The 20,094-nt window shown below is 40.2% G+C and overlaps 2 protein-coding genes across 2 annotated transcripts; both read right to left on the bottom strand.

The window, feature by feature from the left end:
- Positions 1-1,780: 1,780 nt before the first annotated feature.
- Positions 1,781-15,966, bottom strand: LOC113122254 (zinc finger protein 2 homolog). Its single transcript, XM_026293454.1, has 2 exons — positions 15,846-15,966; positions 1,781-4,130 (listed from the first exon to the last, which is right to left on the bottom strand). The coding sequence occupies exon 2, from the start codon at positions 3,991-3,993 to the stop codon at positions 2,074-2,076; it is 1,920 nt and encodes a 639-aa protein (XP_026149239.1). The 5' UTR covers positions 3,994-4,130; positions 15,846-15,966; the 3' UTR covers positions 1,781-2,073.
- Positions 15,967-16,735: 769 nt separating this feature from the next.
- LOC113122261 (chemokine-like receptor 1) lies at positions 16,736-19,320 on the bottom strand. Its single transcript, XM_026293467.1, has 2 exons — positions 19,072-19,320; positions 16,736-18,245 (listed from the first exon to the last, which is right to left on the bottom strand). The coding sequence occupies exons 1-2, from the start codon at positions 19,257-19,259 to the stop codon at positions 17,090-17,092; spliced, it is 1,344 nt and encodes a 447-aa protein (XP_026149252.1). The 5' UTR covers positions 19,260-19,320; the 3' UTR covers positions 16,736-17,089.
- Positions 19,321-20,094: the final 774 nt, after the last annotated feature.

Here is a 20,094-nt window from a genome sequence, read left to right as displayed (position 1 = left end):
AAAAATGAACATTCTTCACTCTCCTGTCTACTTGTCTAGATCCCCTGGCTCATAATGCAAATGTATGTTAGACCAAGAGGGGATCAACAAGTTAAGGCAGTAACATAAAGTACAGCATGAATTCAGGTGAAGATTGGATCCTCTAGGCCACATGTTCTGTGGTGGGAAATTGCACTTAAAAAAAAGCACCAATACGGTAAGGTAAACCATTCTGACATTCTGAGCTGATATTTTGAGAGGGTTATAAAGGGTTCCTAAAAAGTTGACCCAAGTGCATTAGAGCAGGCACATGGAATAGATATCCACTACACTTAGCAGTTCACCACAGCTGACTCAACAGGTGTATCTAGTTGCATTTTTCTGAGCAGCCCAAGAGAAACTCACAGTACTTACCTGCAACTTTCTGATCAATTAGCTCTGGCCTGATCCTCTAACCTTGCTCAGAATGTATAACTGTCATCACAAAGGTTGGTCTTTCTATGGATCTTTTCTTGGTAACATGATCATGTCTTAAACATTTCTAGCCTCGACCAGTAGTTCTTGGTCTTGTCAGCAAACTGAGAGCATCACATAATCTGAAAGTGTTCTCACAGTTACCTAAAGTACATTGAGCATCAGACTCATGGCCTTATGACATTTAATTACACTGATGTCAGAAATGGTCGGCCAGTCATTAAAGGACAAGAGTCGTGATGAGACAAAGGATGTAGCTATTGCTGACATTCAATAGTGGGGAATCAAACGGTTTGAATGCACCCCCCCACCCCCACCCCCATAAGTACAGGCCTATAACAATATAACATCATTATATAAAATCTAGCTCAAATGCTTTATGTGTCTCATAACCATCATATGGAAATGTCCTAGATTATTGGTACTGTCTACACATTTTCAAAAGAAAGAATTGAAGAACCAGAAAAGTTTCAATTTGTGAATATGTTTTTAATATAAACATCCAAAGACAGATGGTACTGACTAGTAAGTGTGAAGTGCATTTCTCAATAGCAGCTGTTGTCAACCTGTCAAGTCCATTTGTGCCTTCCCCCCATTGTATCTTAAAAGTATGATCAAAAGTTCCAAATTTACCCAAGATGACCAACACTCTGGTGGTCAGCGAAAAGGTGTTTAAACCTCGTTCATAGTTCTGCAGGCTATGAAACACCAAGGGAATGAGATGTTCTGGAGCAATTTACAGTCGTGCCTACATTTCTCTAAAGGAATACTAGAGGATAGTACTATGAGGAGTCAGTGTAGACAGATTAGCATGGAAGGGTATGGAAGTACCAATACTGAACCAATTATAGGAATGACTGCTCACAGACTGTGAGTGCAAAAATCACAATAGGTAATTGTTTTTTCTGACCCACAATTAGTAATTCCCCATTTAATCCTTCTCTCTGTAGTTTCATAAAAGTATGAACTAGAACAGCTAAAAACATGTAAAAGGAAGAGAAATATAGTTTTTTTTAACTGTTTAAAAGCAAAACCGATAGCACATAAAGTAACTTGTCTGTGCATTTTAATGACAGAATAAAAAATTAATTAGTGACAATATTAACAAGTGCAAAAGTAAGATATACATAACACATTAAAGGAAATCTGAAAATCACATATTTGCAAATGAAACTGAATAATGCAGTAGAGTATCAAAAACAGCATTGGCAAACATACAATAAAAAGCAACATATGCATCTTAGCTTGACAAGAATATGAATTTCAAGTTAACTATATCCATAGCATGTGGAAAAGGTTTAAACGTGCATTTTACCAACATCAGATATAGGTTGGAGTTGTCTTTTTTTTTTTTGTTTGATAAAAATTCAAAAGTCATTTGGTATGATCCATACCCACATTTTATGTCCTGATTTCTACTAGTTACAAATTTATTTATCAATGAACATAATTTAATAATTTCTCCTCACACCAAAGAGGTTATGTAAAATAACCTTTAGAAACAAACTTTACATTGATTGATTACACTGATCCTAAACAGTACTTAAGTATTTGCATTCAAAAGTTTAAAAAAAAAAAAAAAAAGGATAATAAAAATGACAAATGGGTTGGACATGATAATTACCCGTTGTTTTCTGAGCCATGAGAAGTCTGGTGCTGAAGAAATGTCTCCAAGCATGAGAATGTCTCGGTGCATTCAGTGCATTCATAAAGAACCTCTGAAGAATTTCCCCTATCATTCTGAATATGGTCCATATAGTCATCCTCTATGTCCTCTGGATTCCCTTTTTCTAGAACTGGGTCCCCACTGGTATCAGTGCAATGAGATGTTTGTCCAATGTCATCTGCTTCTCCAGTGTTTGGGTGATTTTGAAGGTGAAGCTCAAGGGATACAGAATTCCTAAACTGAGCTGGACATTGGGGGCACTTACTAGGTTCCTTTTTGTGATAGCGCAAGTGCCGTTGGTACACACATAACAGCCCAAATCTCTTTCCACATTCCTGACACTTGTAGTTAACTCTGCCCACTTTTACTGACTGGTTCTTTGAAGCCTGTTCTGGTGAGGATATTTGCTCAGTATCAGAGGAGTTCTTGGTTTTCTCATCAGGAGAGCTCGGGGTTTTCTCACCATTAAGAGAATTGGGAGCGGGACCATTTTGTGGAGCTGTATACAAGTGTTTAAAACCTGGTTTCTTTTCCAGTTCAGCTTTGTGATACATGGCTACATGCCTTCTTAAATCACAACGCTGTGGAAAATGTCTGCCACAAAATGAACATGTGTGCATAGTACCCTTATGGTATCTCATGTGTCGAGATAAACTACTTGAATGATTAAACACACGATGGCAGTGCTTGCAAGGGTGCAACTTGCCATTTGGATTACCCCGTCTACGTCTACCTTTAGGCGACATTCTACGCTTAAAAGTTCTTTGTGATTCTTGATTCAGCTGATCTATTTCCTCCTGCGTTTGATGTGTGATATGATGCTCTTTTAGAGCTGTTAACTTTTGGAAACGATCACCACATAAACCACATCTGTATGGTGTAAAAGAATATTCAGTATCAATCTCACCACCAGCATCCCTAAAGATTTTACTATCACCATTCTTGAGCTCAACAGGTGTTCCATTGCTGTGGCAGTATTCAAGTGGTGTGTCCAGGTTTTTAGAGTTCACTTCAACTTCCAATTCAGATTCAAAACTAGCGTGACGCTCTTTCCCTTTGCAATGGTACAGTGAATGTGTCTGGAAATCTGACATCCAGAAAAATATTAATTTGCATTTCCTACAAGAATAGGTTTTTTCAAACTTTTTCTCCTGCTTATTCTCTGATTTACCCAAAGATGTAGCCTTGGGAGAAAGGTGGTTTTCTTTTTGATGAGCACTCAGCGCCTCCACTTTAAGGAATCGTTTACCACAATGACCACAGCAGTAAAACCTTTCATTGGCATGGTCTTCGAGGTGTTTTTTGAGGTCCTGTCTACCCTCGAAGATCTTACAGCACAGAGTACATTTGTAACCTCGCTCTGTGTTTCGATATTGCTGATGTCGATGTAAACCCTGTAGGCTGTTAAATGATCTGCTACATATTTCACAACGGTAATGGCCCTGGCGAGACTTGTCCAATGTAAACTCCAACTGCCTTGGCCTGAACAAATCTTTGTGAGAGGAAGGCTGTGGCCTTAAAGTTGGTGACAACGGTTTAATGTTGGATGGGAAATGCGATGGAAGAACTCCAGGAGATACCGGTTTCCCAAAAGAATGTGACTGCACCAAGCCATTCACAACTGTCAGTGTACCATTTTCTTGTAGCACATACTCTCGAGGGACTTCAAAGCCATTGGATGATCCATCAAAGGAAAATGATTCCAAAGGTCCATGAATGGCCATGTGTGCCAATAAATTAGAATACTGAGTGAACCCATCACCACACTCGGTGCAGATGAAGGTACTTGATTCTCCACCAACCTGTGATGAAGCAGCACTACTCACTGATTTCTGCTTTTCCATGACAATATTTTGTCCATGTGCTGATGGCATCACTTTTTGATCTGCAAGGATGAGTAAAACGCTATCTGGATACCCAAAAAAGTAGTTTCCATATTTGTATCAGTATGTCCATTCCCATTAGGCTGGTTATAAAAACTCAGCTGAGATTTTCCATGTTGTATCAGCACCTAGGGGTGGGGGAATAAAAAAAAACATATCAAATCAAGAATCCCAAAATTATATTCTTTTAAAAAAGGATTTTTGTAGCAAGCACAGGATAAATGTTTCATGAAACCCCATTTTATCATCAAAAAACATTGGGCAAGCATTGCCTTCAACAACAAGCATGTATACTATTTTCTTTTTTAATCCCATTAAACCAGTGAGTTGCTCCTGTCACCGTTCTATTTAGTTGATGGCTACTTACAGCAGACATAGTTGTCACTTACAGAACAAAAGGTTGTCTACATCCAAACTTTTAAACTAAGACTTCAGGTTATTCATTGAAATTCTGGCCTTATTTCAGTCCTGCTCTTGTTGGATCATAGTACCTCCTTCAACCACTAGGGCTATATTCATCTGATGCCCAGAATCATCATCAGTACATGTACTGACCATAGTAAGCTCATGGGTATTGGCCATGGGCAGCATGGTGGCTGAGTGGTTAGCACTGTTGCCTCACAGCAAGAAGTTCGTAGGTTCCCGACCTTTCTGTGTGGAGTTTGCATGTTCTCCCTGTGGTATGCCAGTTTCCACAGTCCAAAAACATGTATGTCAGGTTGATTGGTGACTCTAAATTGCCCATAGGATTGAGTGTGAGTGTGTGAGGTTGTTTGTCTCTATGTGGCCCTGTGATGGACTGGGGACCTGCCCAGGGTGGACCCCTGCCTTTCACCCAAAGAGAGTTGGGATAGGCTCCAGCAGATCCCTGGGACCATGGTTAGGAATAAGGACGGTATAGATGATGGATGGATGGTATTAGCCATTATCTAATTGGTCAGTTTATTTGTTGATGATATAAAATCAAATGTTTCTTCTATCAGTTATATTTATTAAATCACAACATCAACATTCTTTGGCCTTTTACCACATAAAATGGACTCCAGTGATTCCTATGTAGTTATTTTTAATAAAGTGAAAAGAAAGCACTACAGCATTCTCAGATATATGCCATGTAGCTGAGTATCAGGCAAAAAGTTGATTTGTGCATCGCTCTTGTAGGGGCGGGTGGTATAAACAGTACCAGTAGTGCACCAGTATGAATTTGCAGTATGGTATGAATTTTGACTATACTGTGCTGACTGGTCGGGCATACTTTGATGTAATCATCCTAACCAGCGAATCATCTGGAACCTGTGATAAACCATGCTCCTGATGCTTTGTTTGGAAACAGAAATGGCCAAAGGTGTTATGCACAATGACAAGGAGATGGATAAAAACAAAGACCTGTGCTACTTTGAGTCTATGGACATGGTTTTCGTTTTGAAAGTGAGAGAGCAGAATATGATACAATGTGTAAATAAAGAAATACTGAATATAAAATGATCTTTACTTTTACCGTCTGTGTTTAAAATTATACTGTCATACATCATACAAAACTTGATCCAGGCATTGATCACAGACACAGAGGTGATCTGAGCAGTGCAGGAGTGAACATGGACAGCAACAGATATGAGAATGTGGGGGAGGAAAAAAAAAAAAAAACAAACAAACAAAAAAAAAGAACTTGAGGAGTGCTTGGAGCGCTACCTCCTTTAAACCACATTAGCAGGGGACATTACTTTCAGATACTGGCTTCACAGAGTTACAAGTAGCTGAAGATCTGCTACCTTCACATCTTTTCATGGCTTTAAGACTACCAACATAGTAAGTCTGGGTAACTAGCTCAATAGTGCTTGTACTTCATCAATAGTTCTTGGCCAGAATCATGCACACCATTGCCTGCTATACAAAATATTTTGGAATTTTCTTTTCTCTGTTGAATGCTTGTTAACTGATAAAGACAATATTAAAATAGCTAAAGTGAACTGATGAGAGGAGTACTTACAGTCAACACTGCATGCTTTTACTGTAGTGATGGCTTCAGAAGGTGTCAGACTCCTTTAATGTGTAGATTTAGTTTGCCATAGGTGCTCAATTGAACTTAGGTAAAGGAAACATGAAAGTCAGTGAATGCACCAGAGCCCAATGCACCAGTGTAAGGTCTGACAATCTCTGAGGATCCCACCCTGGTACCCCACAGCAGACATTGTACCATTGGTTATGTCATGGAAGTTTGTGTCAGCCCTCCAAGGATGTCTCCTAAGACTATCACTAAGCCTCCACCAAACCGACCATGCTTAAAGATCTTACAGGCAACATTCATCATGATATCTCCAGACTCCTTCATGCCTGTACTCAGTGTGAACCTGGTCTCATCTGTGAAGAGAATGGGGTGCCATCCGTGGACCTGCCAGTTCTGTATTCTCTATCAAATGCCAACTGAGCTGCATGGTGCTGGACTGTGAGTACAGGTCATACTAGAGGACATCAGGCCATCTCCTTAGCCTCATGGAGTCTGTTATTGACAGTTTGGCCAGAATCATGCACACCATTGTCTGCTAGAGATCATTTTCTAGAGCTCTTGCCATGTTCCACTAGTTCACCCTTGTACAAAGGAGCAGATACCAGAACTTGACAAGAATCAGAAAGGATATGGAGAGAGTGTTTGCGTGTGGCCATCACATGGAAAACCATACCCTTTTTACAGGTCTTTTTTGCCTCTTTATTGCACCTTTCATTTGCACCAAAGCAGGTAAAAATGATTGAAGATCACGTGCTTCCTAAATGGACTGCAATTTAACTTACTTGGGATTATCCCTTAATTTTATGAGCCATTTATTTTGAAAGGGATGAACATGTACATTCTACTAGATCCACAACTCCCAAACACTTCTTCCTACAGCTACAACTGTTCCTCAAATTCCCTCAAAATTAGCAAATAACTGCATAAGTGTCATCTTCAATCATTTCTTCTGTGGGTAGATTCATTCACTGAGTCACTGCTGTGATCAGGTATGTAGTTGCTGTAATAAGTACCCCGGATGACTACCTTGTCTCTGGGTTCCTTCTGATTCCAAGATAAGCATAAAAACAAATTGACTGAAATCATGTTTATTCTTAGCACTCTGGAAGGGTGACATTATCAGCATGATAACTGGTGTGTATCGCAAGTTCTTGCTTTCAAGAGTCTTTACCGTTTAGGTATCTAGAAATGTTGTTAGAGTTGGTTAGAAGTCTCAATATTTATCCTCCAAGTTAGTTTCATTCCAACCTATTCAGGCTAGGTGAAATGTTTCGACTCAACTACTGCATCTAGATAACTTCACCTGGACGACTGAGAATCTTCACAGACATATCATTTAGGTAGTGTTAGAAAAATTGGCACTAGCTTTAGACACTGTACCCACTTTTAGGGGAAATGCAGCAGACAATACCAATAAAACTGAAGCTATACTTGACCTGTGGGCAAGAGGTCACTTGAGGATCATCAAAGATTTGATCCAAAGACACTCCAGACTTGTCTTGGTTTTATGGCTTTAGGTCACTGTCATGGTGAACGATTGGCCCACATTTTCATCAATTATATCTGTATATGACTGAATATTTATCCTTCTCCAATTCTGACCCTGACACTTGAAACTGTCTGTACTGCCACCAATAGCATAGTGCTTGGAGTTCTGCCCAAAGAGTTGAATTTTAGCCTCATCAGCCCAGATAATCATTATTTTAAAGCTCCTTTAAATGCTGTTTTGAAAGTGGGAATGCTGTGGCTCACAGACTCTACACACGAGTCTCTTCCATCTGGCCTCTCTACCATAAAGCCCCGATTGGTTGAATGTGCCCGAGATGGTTGTCTCATTCTGGTAGTTTCTCCCATCTCTGCAGAGGAATCACAAAACTCTCTTAGAGTGACCACTGGGATCCTGGTTACCTCCTTGATTAAAGACATTTTTGTCTGGTTACTCGGTTTGACAGCCAACTCTAGAAAGAGTCCTGATGGTTCCAAGGTTCACCCACTTCACAGTTACTGAGGCCACTGTATTCTCCTGTACTAACATATTACAGAGAGGCTTTATAGTTTGGTTTTTGTCCTGACACAGTGTAAATCCTGGATCCTTATATGTGTGCATCTTTCCAAGATATATGCAATCAATTTGATCTGCCACAGCTGTACTCCAATCTAGCCATACACATATCAAGGAAAACTAACACAAACAAAACAAATATTTTCAAATTGTCATCATGGGTTATTGAGTGTGAAGTGACGGGCAAAACCATTTATCAATTTAAAAGTAAATCTACAACATATAAGTATAGAAAAACTGAAGAAGTCTGAATGTCTTTTGAACTGTGTATCTGAACTAGCTCTCCTTAAACCTGTGGTCAAGATAACCAACTCTTAAGTTTATAGCTTGCTGTCCTGTTGAAAAGAATTTTGGCTGCATGTCTTGAGTGGATGGGGTTTAGATTCCACTTAATGAGTCAAAATTTTCACTCCATCCCCAGGGATACATGCAGTAAGAAGTATTATATATACAGTGGGTACGGAAAGTATTCAGACCCCTTTAAATTTTTCACTCTTTGTGTCATTGCAGCCATTTGCCAAAATCAAAAAAGTTCATTTTATTTCTCATTAATGTACACTCAGCACCCCATCTTGACAGAAAAAAACAGAAATGTAGAAATTTTTGCAAATTTATTAAAAAAGAAAAACTGAAATATCACATGGTCATAAGTATTCAGACCCTGTGCTCAGTATTGAGTAGAAGCACCCTTTTGAGCTAGTACAGCCATGAGTCTTCTTGGGAATGATGCAACAAGTTTTTCACACCTGGATTTGGGGATCCTCTGCCATTCTTCCTTGCAGATCCTCTCCAGTTCTGTCAGGTTGGATGGTGAACGTTGGTGGACAGCCATTTTCAGGTCTCTCCAGAGATGCTCAATTGGGTTTAGGTCAGGGCTCTGGCTGGGCCAGTCAAGAACGGTCACAGAGTTGTTCCGAAGCCACTGCTTTGTTATTTTAACTGTGTGCTTAGGGTCATTGTCCTGTTAAAAGGTGAACCTTAGGCCCAGTCTGAGGTCCTGAGCACTCTGGAAGAGGTTTTCTTCCAGGATATCTCTGTACTTGGCCACATTCATCTTTCCTTCAATTGCAACCAGTCGTCCTGTCCCTGCAGCTGAAAAACACCCCCACAACATGATGCTCCCACCACCATGTTTCACTGTAGGGATTGTATTGGACAGGTGATGAGCAGTGCCTGGTTTTCTCCACACATACTGCTTAGAATTAACGCCAAAAAGTTCAATCTTGGTCTCATCAGACCAGAGAATCTTATTTCTCATAGTCTGGGAGTCCTTAATGTGTTTTTTGGCAAACTCTATGCGGGCTTTCATGGGTCTTGCACTGAGGAGAGGCTTCCATCGGGCCACTCTGCCATAAAGCCCCGACTGGTGGAGGGCTGCAGTGATAGTTGACTTTGTGGAACTTTCTCCCATCTCCCTACTGCATCTCTGGAGCTCAGCCACAGTGATCTTTGGGTTCTTCTTTACCTCTCACCAAGGCTCTTCTCCCACAATTGCTCAGTTTGGCTGGACGGCCAGGTCTAGGAAGAGTTCTGGTCGTCCCAAACTTTTTCCATTTGAGGATTATGGAGGCCACTGTGCTCTTAGGAACCTTGAGTGCTGCAGAAATTCTTTTGTAACCTTGGCCAGATCTGTGCCTTGCCACAATTCTGTCTCTGAGCTCCTTGGGCAGTTCCTTCGACCTCATGATTCTCATTTGCTCTGACATGCACTGTGAGCTGTAAGGTCTTATATAGACAGGTGTGTGCCTTTTCTAATCAAGTCCAATCAGTTTAATTAAACACAGCTGGACTCCAATGAAGGAGCAAAACCATCTCAAGGAGGATCAGAAGAAATGGACAGCATGTGAGTTAAATATGAATGTCACTGCAAAGGGTCTGAATACTTATGACCATGTGATATTTCAGTTTTTCTTTTTTAATAAATTTGCAAAAATTTCTACATTTCTGTTTTTTTCTGTCAAGATGGGATGCTGAGTGAACATTAATGAGAAATAAGATGAACTTTTTTGATTTTGGCAAATGGCTGCAATGACACAAAGAGTGAAACATTTAAAGGGGTCTGAATACTTTCCGTACCCACTGTAAGTCCTCTGGATTACAAGACTCCAACACATTTAAATTTCTCGTCCCTTTCAAACCAATACAGTTACCCAAATCTGCAGTCAGTCTAAAAGGGACAACCCCTATGATCTAACCTGGCCTCATAGTCAAAACCTAAGTTAAATAAAAGGTTGCAACCTGCCTGCCTCTGGTAAACAGGCATTGCTTTTAGAGGTATTGTATTAGATCCAAATATTAAAAAAAAACCAAAAAAAAAAAAAACCAATACTACTTGAGTAGTCCAATAAATGCCTTGGAGAAAAGGTTGTGCAGGGGCAAGACAAACATTTTGGTACTTGGTACTTGACACGGATAAATTAATTTTCGAATGCACTTTGGCTTGTTGTTATATCTAGCCTATGTTCTTCATAGACTAATTTTTAGACTATAATTGGCACAACCAGAACTCTTCTAAAAGATGGTCACCCAGCCAAACTGAGCAATCATGAGAGAAAGACCTTAGTAAGCGAGGTGACCAAGAACCTGATGGTCACTCTGAGCTCCAGAGATCCTGATGGGACAAAGTTCCAGAAGAACAACCATCACCGCAACCCTCCACTAATCTGGGATTTATGGCAGGGTGGCCAGACAGAGGCCTATGCTCAGTGCAAAACACATAAAAGCTGCAAGGAGTTTGCAAAAAAAAAACTGAAGAACTCTCAGACTGTGAGGAACAAGATTCTCTGGTCTGATATAAGACCAAGATCGAACTGTGGCCTCAGTTATAAACGTTATATCTGGGGGAAACCAGGCACCTCTCATCAGCTGCCCAATACCATTCCAGCAGTGAAGCATGGTGGTGACAGCATCATGAGACTGGTCAGGGTTGAGGGAAAGCTGAATGGAGCGAAGTACAGAGATATTCTCAATGAAAACCTGTTCCCAAGTGTTCAGAACCTCAGACTGGGCCAAAGGTGCACCTTCCAACATGACTAAGACCCTTAATACACAGCCAAGACAACACAGGAGTGGTTTTGGGACAACTGTGTGAATGTCCTAGAGTGACCCAGCCAGAGCCCTGACTTGAACCCTGTCAAACTTCTCTGGAGAAAGCTCAAAGTGGCCATCCACCGACAGTCCTCCTGCAACCTGACTGAGCTTGAGAGGATTTGCAAAGAAGTATAGCAGAAAATCCCTGATTGCAGGTGTGCAAAGCTTTTTGTGTCATACCCAAAAAGACTCCAGGCTGTAATTGCTGCCAAAGGTGCTTCAACTAAATACTGAGTAAAGGATCTGAATAGTTATTTAAATGTGATAGTGCAGTTTTCCCTTTGTAATAAATGTACAGACATTCCTAATTAATTAGAAAAAATGAATTTAAACAGTATCAGGCTGCAACATAAAAAAAACTGAATACTTTCTGAATCCACAATAGCACTGCATAATTTTACTCAACATTATGACAATTTCAGTTATCAAATATGTATTTCAGAGTGTTGCCTCTGTAACAGCACTTTGTGTGTCACTATGTATGAAAGAGTCATAATATTTTTTCCACACACATTCTGGCCATCTGTGTTAGAGTAGGGATTTCTACTCTGTCTCCCTAGTGGTTTTCTTATCTATTACCAAAGCTGCATGGAAAAAGTAATATCCTGAGAACGCCACGAGAGACTGAAAGACTAGAGGTGCAATGGGCAGCTTCTCTGTGCAACTGAAGGGTTTCAGATTGCAGCCTTCAAATAGGACCTATGGAAACAAAAAAAAAAAAAAAAAAAAAAAACAGCGATGGTTTCACTAAACAGTCATTTTTTTAGACTACAAGTCTTTCCAGAGTTTTAATCACACATCTGTGATTGGTAGTTTTGTACTGGTAGTACATTGGAACTGTAATGCTGTGTCTATGTAAATTGCATAGCATGAACAGCACTTTGGCAGAGCAGAATCAGCCAGGGCTTGTGATGAATAGGGGAAACACTGGTATGACTTAAACATATCACCTTCATTGTAAGAAAACAGAATCTGAAAACTGAATTGTTTCAGAGCCGGATGCACTTCTCAAATGGTGGTAGAAACCTGTGTGCAGTGCACACCAATTATGTTGTTGTAACACCCACTTCTTTCTGTCTGTTAAGATGTCAACAGTCCACTATAAATTATTCCCTCCTTAGTGAAATGGTACCATTTAATCAAGAATGGAACAGGATGGGCCAATGAATAGTTTTCTTGTGGTAGGCTTGAGACTTACTAGGTTAGTTTGCTTAAATGTGTTGGGGTGCATGATCCTAAAGATGCTTTTGGACCAGAGGAATTTTTTCATATTTCTGAGAATCTTAGTAAGAAATTCTGCCTTTTTAGAATTTACCACAGCAAATGAGAACTATATTAGTTCTTAGAACACTATTCTGGGGGCTTTTTGAAATCATACTCCTACTCAGTACAATAGGAACCATGAGTGACCCATGTTAATGTTGATTCAAGAAGTTGCAATTCCAACGATTAGCTTGTTGCTGTTACTTCAACATTCCTATTGATGATGTGGATGCAAACAGAAAGGTTCCCTTAAGGTCTATAGTTCTCTGGTCCATTCCTCAGTGGGGGAGTTCCTAGATTCCCTAGAACTGTTTTGTCCAAAAGTGCCTCAAGAGCAGGTTGGTTCTGGGAAGCTGGAACAGACAGCCGAGCCTTCTCGGTGTTGTGTGCCTAATGCAACAAATCACCATGATTGAGAGGGTGCGTTTGAAAAATGTCAACATTACATCTTTTTTTTTTTTCTCCACTCCACTGTAAGGACTTCAACTCTGGTTTCTATCACTCTCTACTTTGCTCTGCATGTGTATGCGAACAACAGATAAGCCAGACCCTCATCATTGAGCTATTGAAGAGAATGAAGACATAAATAAGATTATGCTTGTTGCATTTCTCCTTAGGTTAAAGTAACTAATAGTAGGATAGTGAGGAGAGAACAGGAAGGAACTTGGGATATTATATGTGTCCAGCTATTTGAGGTACCACGACAACCAGTTTGAACAGCAGGAACACTGACAGTCATTGTAAATATGTGGCTTGAGCTGTCCTGTAGAATCCAACTCTACCTGAGTCTTAGCCAACCCTAACCCAACCGGATGCTCAGCATTTTGCCTATTCTCTAGGGGTGTCTGTGAAACCGTGGGATGAGCACTTTGATAGGTTAGTGTTGGAGAGTGGTCTTGTCTTGAGGCCCTAGAGATTTGTGACGGCACAGTCTGATAACCTCATCTTTGGAGACTAGATAGAACCCAGATAGGGTCTTCCATAGGAATGCTCACCCAATCCTTGGGGCATTCAACCATGTATACTTGTAACGAAGTTGGTCTGATATCACTGAATTACTCACATAAGAACAGTACATTTACAGATGAACTGACTTCCTGTTGTTTACTTTTAATAAACCAGAAACCAAACACCTGAATAGGTTTGAAATGGTTTCCAATATGGCTGCTACAACTATCTCAATAATTAACTGGTCAATTATGTTACATCTTAGTGTCAAATATGAACAATAATTGAGGAGGATCATACATACATAATAAAAAATAAAACTAATTATCTTTTTGTGACATTTAAACAGATCTGAAGGGTTATTACATAAAAAAAGCCACGTGTTTTCTAGAATTTAACCCTAATGAAATGACATGCTTTCAGACATCCACTTGAACATTGCTAGACATTATAGCGAGGAACATGGACTGGATATTAGCCAAACTTTTCTCCTAAGAGCTCCCCTGTAAAAAGCCTTGGTAGTGTCGTTGTGCGAGCCCGTGGCGGGCAGGCTGTGAGGGGCACCAGAACGTTACCCTGTAGCTTACAGGTGATAATATAGCAGCAGGATAAGTTGACGAACCTCTCAGAATCCTTGCATCAAGCACGACTTTCACTCTCGTCGCAGTGCCGAAAAAGTCAAAACGTCATAGCGTCTCTCTGTGGCACACATAGCAACTGTCGCCCTGCCTATCCAGAAATATCATTCACATTTAGAGTGGCCTGGCATGGAGTCAAATTCCCAGCATGAATCAATGTTTCAGTCCAAACTCCATTGTGTCTCCTGAGACTGCTCACTATGTCACCATGGGCTGTTGCAACTACATGACTAGAGCCAACTAATTGATAAATACATCTGTTGCCAACTATTTTAATAATCAATTTTATTGATTTCATTGATTAGTTTTTGCAGTCCTAGTTGCCATCGATAAGTTCTACACCACTTTCCAAGAACCAACAGATCCAGGATCATGTATAAAACCAGCTACAAAAGTATCTGAAGAACAGAGTGCAGTGCTGCTTTTGGCCAACCACTGGTATGCGTAGAGGAAAAGGAATTTCAGACTGGCAGCAGATTTTATATTCAGAAGAAAACCAAACATTTGACCATGTATATCACAAGAGCCTTATCTGTTGCTACAGGCACATTCTTACACATAAAGCACAAGTAAAATCAACACATTTTAGTATGCCAAATGTCACAAATTTTAATAGCGTGACAATACTGTTGAATTGAGATTAATACCACTGTACCAAGCAACAAATGCAAACTTCAATGCAAGCTAATAAGGGTTGTTAGGATTAGCAGATACGCCTTTTCAAAATGTCTGCACAGCAAACAAAAATAAACAAGCACTGATCCACATTGCAGCTCTCAACTCTTTGGCTGAGATTATGAATTTGATCATTTGATATCTATATAAAGCATGCCGCATCATGTGACAATCATTGTGAAAACATGGAATCCCAACCACAGGATTGTTAGTAGGGGTGTAACGATTCTAACCGTTATCCTGTTAATGAGTATCTGTTAATCCTAACCCTAAGTAGCTTGCATACCTTGACTACAATAAGCCTACAGCAAATGAATATTTTTCAGTGAGGGCAGAAAATCCACTTCCAGAGTTAGTGAAGCAGGATTTGGACTAAGTCAAACAACAGCAGCTTTCAGCTCAGTGCTTGACTGGAAATATTGAGCTACGAATTCATTCACAGCTGTTTTTTTTTGTTTTGTTTTGGGTGGGTGGGTGGGGGGGTGAGCTGAATTTAAAAAAAAAAAAGAGTGGGGAGGGGGCCTTTTCTGACATTGAATAAAAGAAGAGTGAATAAAAGAAGAGTCAGAAATAAACAGTGATTCCACCTCATTCCATGACAGACAGCGTCAGTCTTTCTGATGTATTTTAGCAATAATTAACTAACCCAGACCAGAGCTGGTGTTGATTGACTTAGTCTCAATCCTCAACCAAATGGATTCACTCACTTATGGCGATGGACAAAACAGCACAGTACTACATGTGGAATCATAATATAATGTTGTCCTTCGGACTTTTGTTCCCAATTGATCGTAGCCATCCATTCTGTTTGAAAAACAAACGTAAGCCGCCAGGAGGCGACTGAACCCTTCCCTACCAGTAGCAGACCTCTATTGTATTTACAGCTGGTTAACGTTAGCTTACTTTGTTCAAATGTTAAAGCAGAAGAACAGACTCTGGCTAAGGTGGTTTCCACATTAAGCTACAGACACACGTGAAGTAACAACAGCCCAAATGCCCATTTCAACTAAATGTGAAGCTGTGGGCTGATGTTGTGAGCAGACGGTTGCTAACGTTAGCTGCTAATAACCAACGCTACACAACCATGGGAGAAGAGCGGCGATTTTTCCGCCTAACCCAGCATGTAGGTGTCGATCTCGAACAGTCGCCCAGTAAGACTTACCATACAATCTACTACATCTCAAAATACAGTGGAGCTCAAGTCCTGCGTCCCATTAATGCTGCTCTTCCACCGACCACTGCTTCTGGCCGCAGGCTGGATCTGTCTCAGCCGGATATTCTTAAAATGGTAACGTCTGTGACGTCACGACGCACGCCGCGTAAAAACGTAAAACCCGTAAAATCACCCTTAGATTACAGGGGTGTCAAACGTACGGCCCGCGGGCCAGATCAGGCCCGCAAACGGGTTTAATCCGGCCCGCAAGATGATTTGAAGTTTAAATTAGCTGCAATTGTTCAATGAAAGAAACTGCTGTTCTAAATGTGTCCACTGGGTGTCGCAATAGCAATTATATTAAGCAGGCAAACTGTTAATACCGGGGCTGAGCAAGTAGGCCTAGACCTGTCAGCTGGCCCGGAGCTAGCTGACTTGTCGTTTGAATGAGGTGTTCGATTCCTAGAAGAGTATTTTGTTTAATCCCAGATAGGCTGTGACTTACAGTTGTATGCCTTTGTAGATAGAGTAGATAGTAGATAGATATGAGACGAAGTTTAAGTTCCAATCACTGAGACATTGTGTTCTTGAAATTGCACCAATTTTTTCCTCAGAATTTTCAACTAATTTGAAGTGTTTTGTAAAGAGCATTATTTGTGATGTGTACTATTTTGGAATAAAGTGAAACAAAGGAAACAAATCTGAAGTTGTCGTTATTTTTAAGTTATTATGCCATGATTTTACCGGTCCGGCCCACTTAGGAATAGATTTTCCTCCATATGGCCCCTCACCTAAAATGAGTTTGACACCCCTGCCTTAGAACAAAACTGTATGCCTCGTAATTGACCTCAAGGTTAATGATAAACATTGGATTTTTATGGATCAATTAAACAACCAAGCATTTTCCATAGTTTATTACTGGATAACAATCTATTGTATTTTCACACAAAAAAGATGAAAAAAATAATAGTAATAAATGACAGGATAATAAAAAAACATTAAAATGATCTTGTCTTGGATGAGAAAGAAAAAAAACAAATTAATAAAAAACAATAAAACTCACATCAAATCATTTACATTTATGCTGTGCATAGAGGCATAACATTTGGCTCTATGCACTTATTAACTAATTGTAACAGGTGAAACATTTCAGGTTTGTGGGTTCCTGAATTCAGAAAGTGAAAAGGTTGTTTGTTATATACCGTTACATTTGCTATATACAGTTAGAGTATTTGTTTATGTCATGGTCAGCCCTATAGCTCAGCATCAGAAACAGACTTGTCTTTACTTCGACTGGTGACCATTGAGTTTGTGTAGGTATAAGAACGAGAGGGTTCTTCCTGGAAGGCAGTCTCCAACACGTTCAGGATGGATTTGCGGACTTTATCCTTGAAATCTTGGCCAATGAACACATACAGCAGTGGGTTCAAACAGCTGTTGAGAAAGGCCAGACTGGTGGCTATGGGGACCCCGATGGTGATCACATACACTAATGTTGTACTTTCAACAGCAGCCGTGTGATTCACCATCTCAATTAGACCCATGATGTGATAAGGAGCCCAGCAGAGGAAAAAAGTGGTGATAACAGCAGCGATGATCTTAAAGGAGCGACTTGACTGGCTGGCCAGGGTGCGGCTCCTCCTGAGACGATGGATTATCACAGCATAACAGGAGACAATGACAGTGAAGGGGCCAACAAATCCCAGGAGGAAGCGGGAGATGGTCATGGCCTGATGACGAAACTGTCTCAGCTGATTTACAGACAATGTTTCATAGTCATCAGAAAGAGCATAGTTGTTGAAGCAGTTGACGATGTCTTTGTTATAAAATGATGTTGCTGTGTCCTTGAAGACGAAGTATGGAGCGCTGAGAATCAGAGCCAGGACCCAAACACCCAGACTCACACAGGATGCCTTGCGCACATTCCGGTGGTTCTGGGCCCAGACGGGCCACACCACAGACACACATCTGTCCATACTGATGACGACCAGGATGTACACACTGGCAAACATATTTAGGAAACTCATGGTGCTGTTCAGCTTGCACATGAACTTGCCAAAAGGCCAGTGGAAATCCAAAGCTGTGTATGTCACACTTAGGGGAAGGAATGCTGTGAAGAGGAAATCGGCCACAGCAAGGTTGAGGAACCACACTGTGTTCACTGTTTTCTTCATCTTGAAACCGGTCACCCAGATAACCACTCCGTTACCCAACACACCGAGAAAAAAGGCCACGCAGTAAACAATGAGAGACATAATGTTAAGAGACTGTCTCAGTTCAGCGTGTTCGTCCTTGTAGTCGTACTCTTCGTCGTCGTCATACATAGAACCATTTCTTCCAGTGAAATCTGTTGTATTGATGCTGTAGGAAGGGGTAGCAGTCATTAGCTCCATCATTGTCTTAGAGAACCTGGAACACAAACAGAAATAAATGTTATCAGTTCACCATACAGGTCATAGTGATCATCTGTTGTTGTGATATTGTTGTTATAGACCGAGTCCATTTTTTGTCCTGCAATAGCAACGAGAAGAAACAATATGAACTTTATATTCTGTCTTTGTGGGACAAAGAGATTCAGTCGTATGGAATTATCTCCTCAGTTTCATCACTGGAGATAATTCACACTCACCACTGCTTTTTATATGAAAACTGACTAAGCCTTCCTCCCCTGAGACACAGGAATTATCACTGGCATTTATTTTTCTTATCCTTGCTGCTCTTGCCCTCTGACCTATACTTAATCCACTCCAAGGTGCACAACTAAAAATGAGGAAAAACTGCCTTTTGCTGTTTGCTGCTGCAGTTCAGCATCACCTAAACCTGAAAAACGCTTATACTCACCTGTACCTTAAGACCATTGTCAGTACCTGTCCTCTGAACCTTTGTTAGACAGTTTTCACTCCTATATATTGATTTGTAATATGGATGTAATATTCTAGCAAACTGGTAACAGAGCTTTACAGTGTCATTAGACAATTAGAGGCACACATAACATGGAAGCACATACTTTATCAAATTATAGATACATAAATATATATATATATATATATATATATATATATATATATATATATATATATATATATATATTCTCTTCTTTGTTTAATTTCTGTTCATAAGTCACTACTATCATCTAAATCCAATTTAAAATGTTTGTAACCAAAATCCAGTGATTTTATCGTCATATTTTCTAACCCTGGGTTTAGTCTCACATAGAATAACAAAGGTCACGTACCCTTTGAGGAACTCAGGTGAGGATGTGTTCACAGCAGAAAAATCCCTGAAGAAACTCGATTTGGCATAATATAGGTCTGTCCTGGGGTGGTGACCGCCCACATCAGGGCAGAACAAAAAGCAGCTGGCCTTCAGAGATGGTCTTAATCGTCCATTATAGCTCTGTGTTACAGCAGCATGAATAAACATCTGGACATTAGGTGAGTGCTTTTAATGTCCCCTCTGCTCATCCTGCACCCTGCAGTATGAATCAAGTTTGATAAAGCACAAAAGGTTTCTACAGACTGTTACACAACTTCAACTGCAACACATCATATATCACAATAGTGAAACGTAGACGACACTGTAGACACTACAATGTATTTCAATAGTTTCTTTTTTTTTTAGCTTGTTAACTGAGCAGCTAGACAAGGATCTTGTTGTCTAATTACAGAGCTTCTTACCATATCTCAGTTTGGCATTGACTGAAAATGACTAGGCTGCTTTGTTTGCTTTTATCAGCTGAGGACCTGCTGCACAAATGTCTTACAATATCCTTTCAGTACTTCATCATTAAAATGATATTATGAAAGGACACAGAATGAACCTTAATTAAATTTACAGGTTTGTCATAACGAGCTCACCGCAATAAAAGTGCCTGATTGAAAACTTAAACTGACTGTGGTACAAAAAGCCACTCTTACTTTATGATTTCCTGACAGCGGTACACTTCTGAGAAAGAGAGAACAAAGAAACCGCTGGTGCACGTTGCATCAGTCTTCTACACTTTAGAGAAACAGATTTGTTACACAACTTCCATTTTGAAAATTCTGCTCATGAATCAATGTGTTTCAGGGGCGTTTTTTCAGTGGCATTTGTGGTTCTGGATCAGATATTTATTCAATATGTAAAACTGCCCCCATGGCCCTGGTTAAGGAATAAGTGGGTATAGATGATGGATGGATGAATGGATGTAAAACTGCTCCCTCTGCTGGTCAAGTCTCAAGAACGAGCAACACTAAAAAGTGTGTTTTGTGATTGCTGT

Source organism: Mastacembelus armatus, chromosome 16 (assembly GCF_900324485.2).
Source record: "Mastacembelus armatus chromosome 16, fMasArm1.2, whole genome shotgun sequence".
Lineage (NCBI taxonomy): Eukaryota > Metazoa > Chordata > Actinopteri > Synbranchiformes > Mastacembelidae > Mastacembelus > Mastacembelus armatus.
This window is presented reverse-complemented; position numbering and strand designations above follow the sequence as displayed.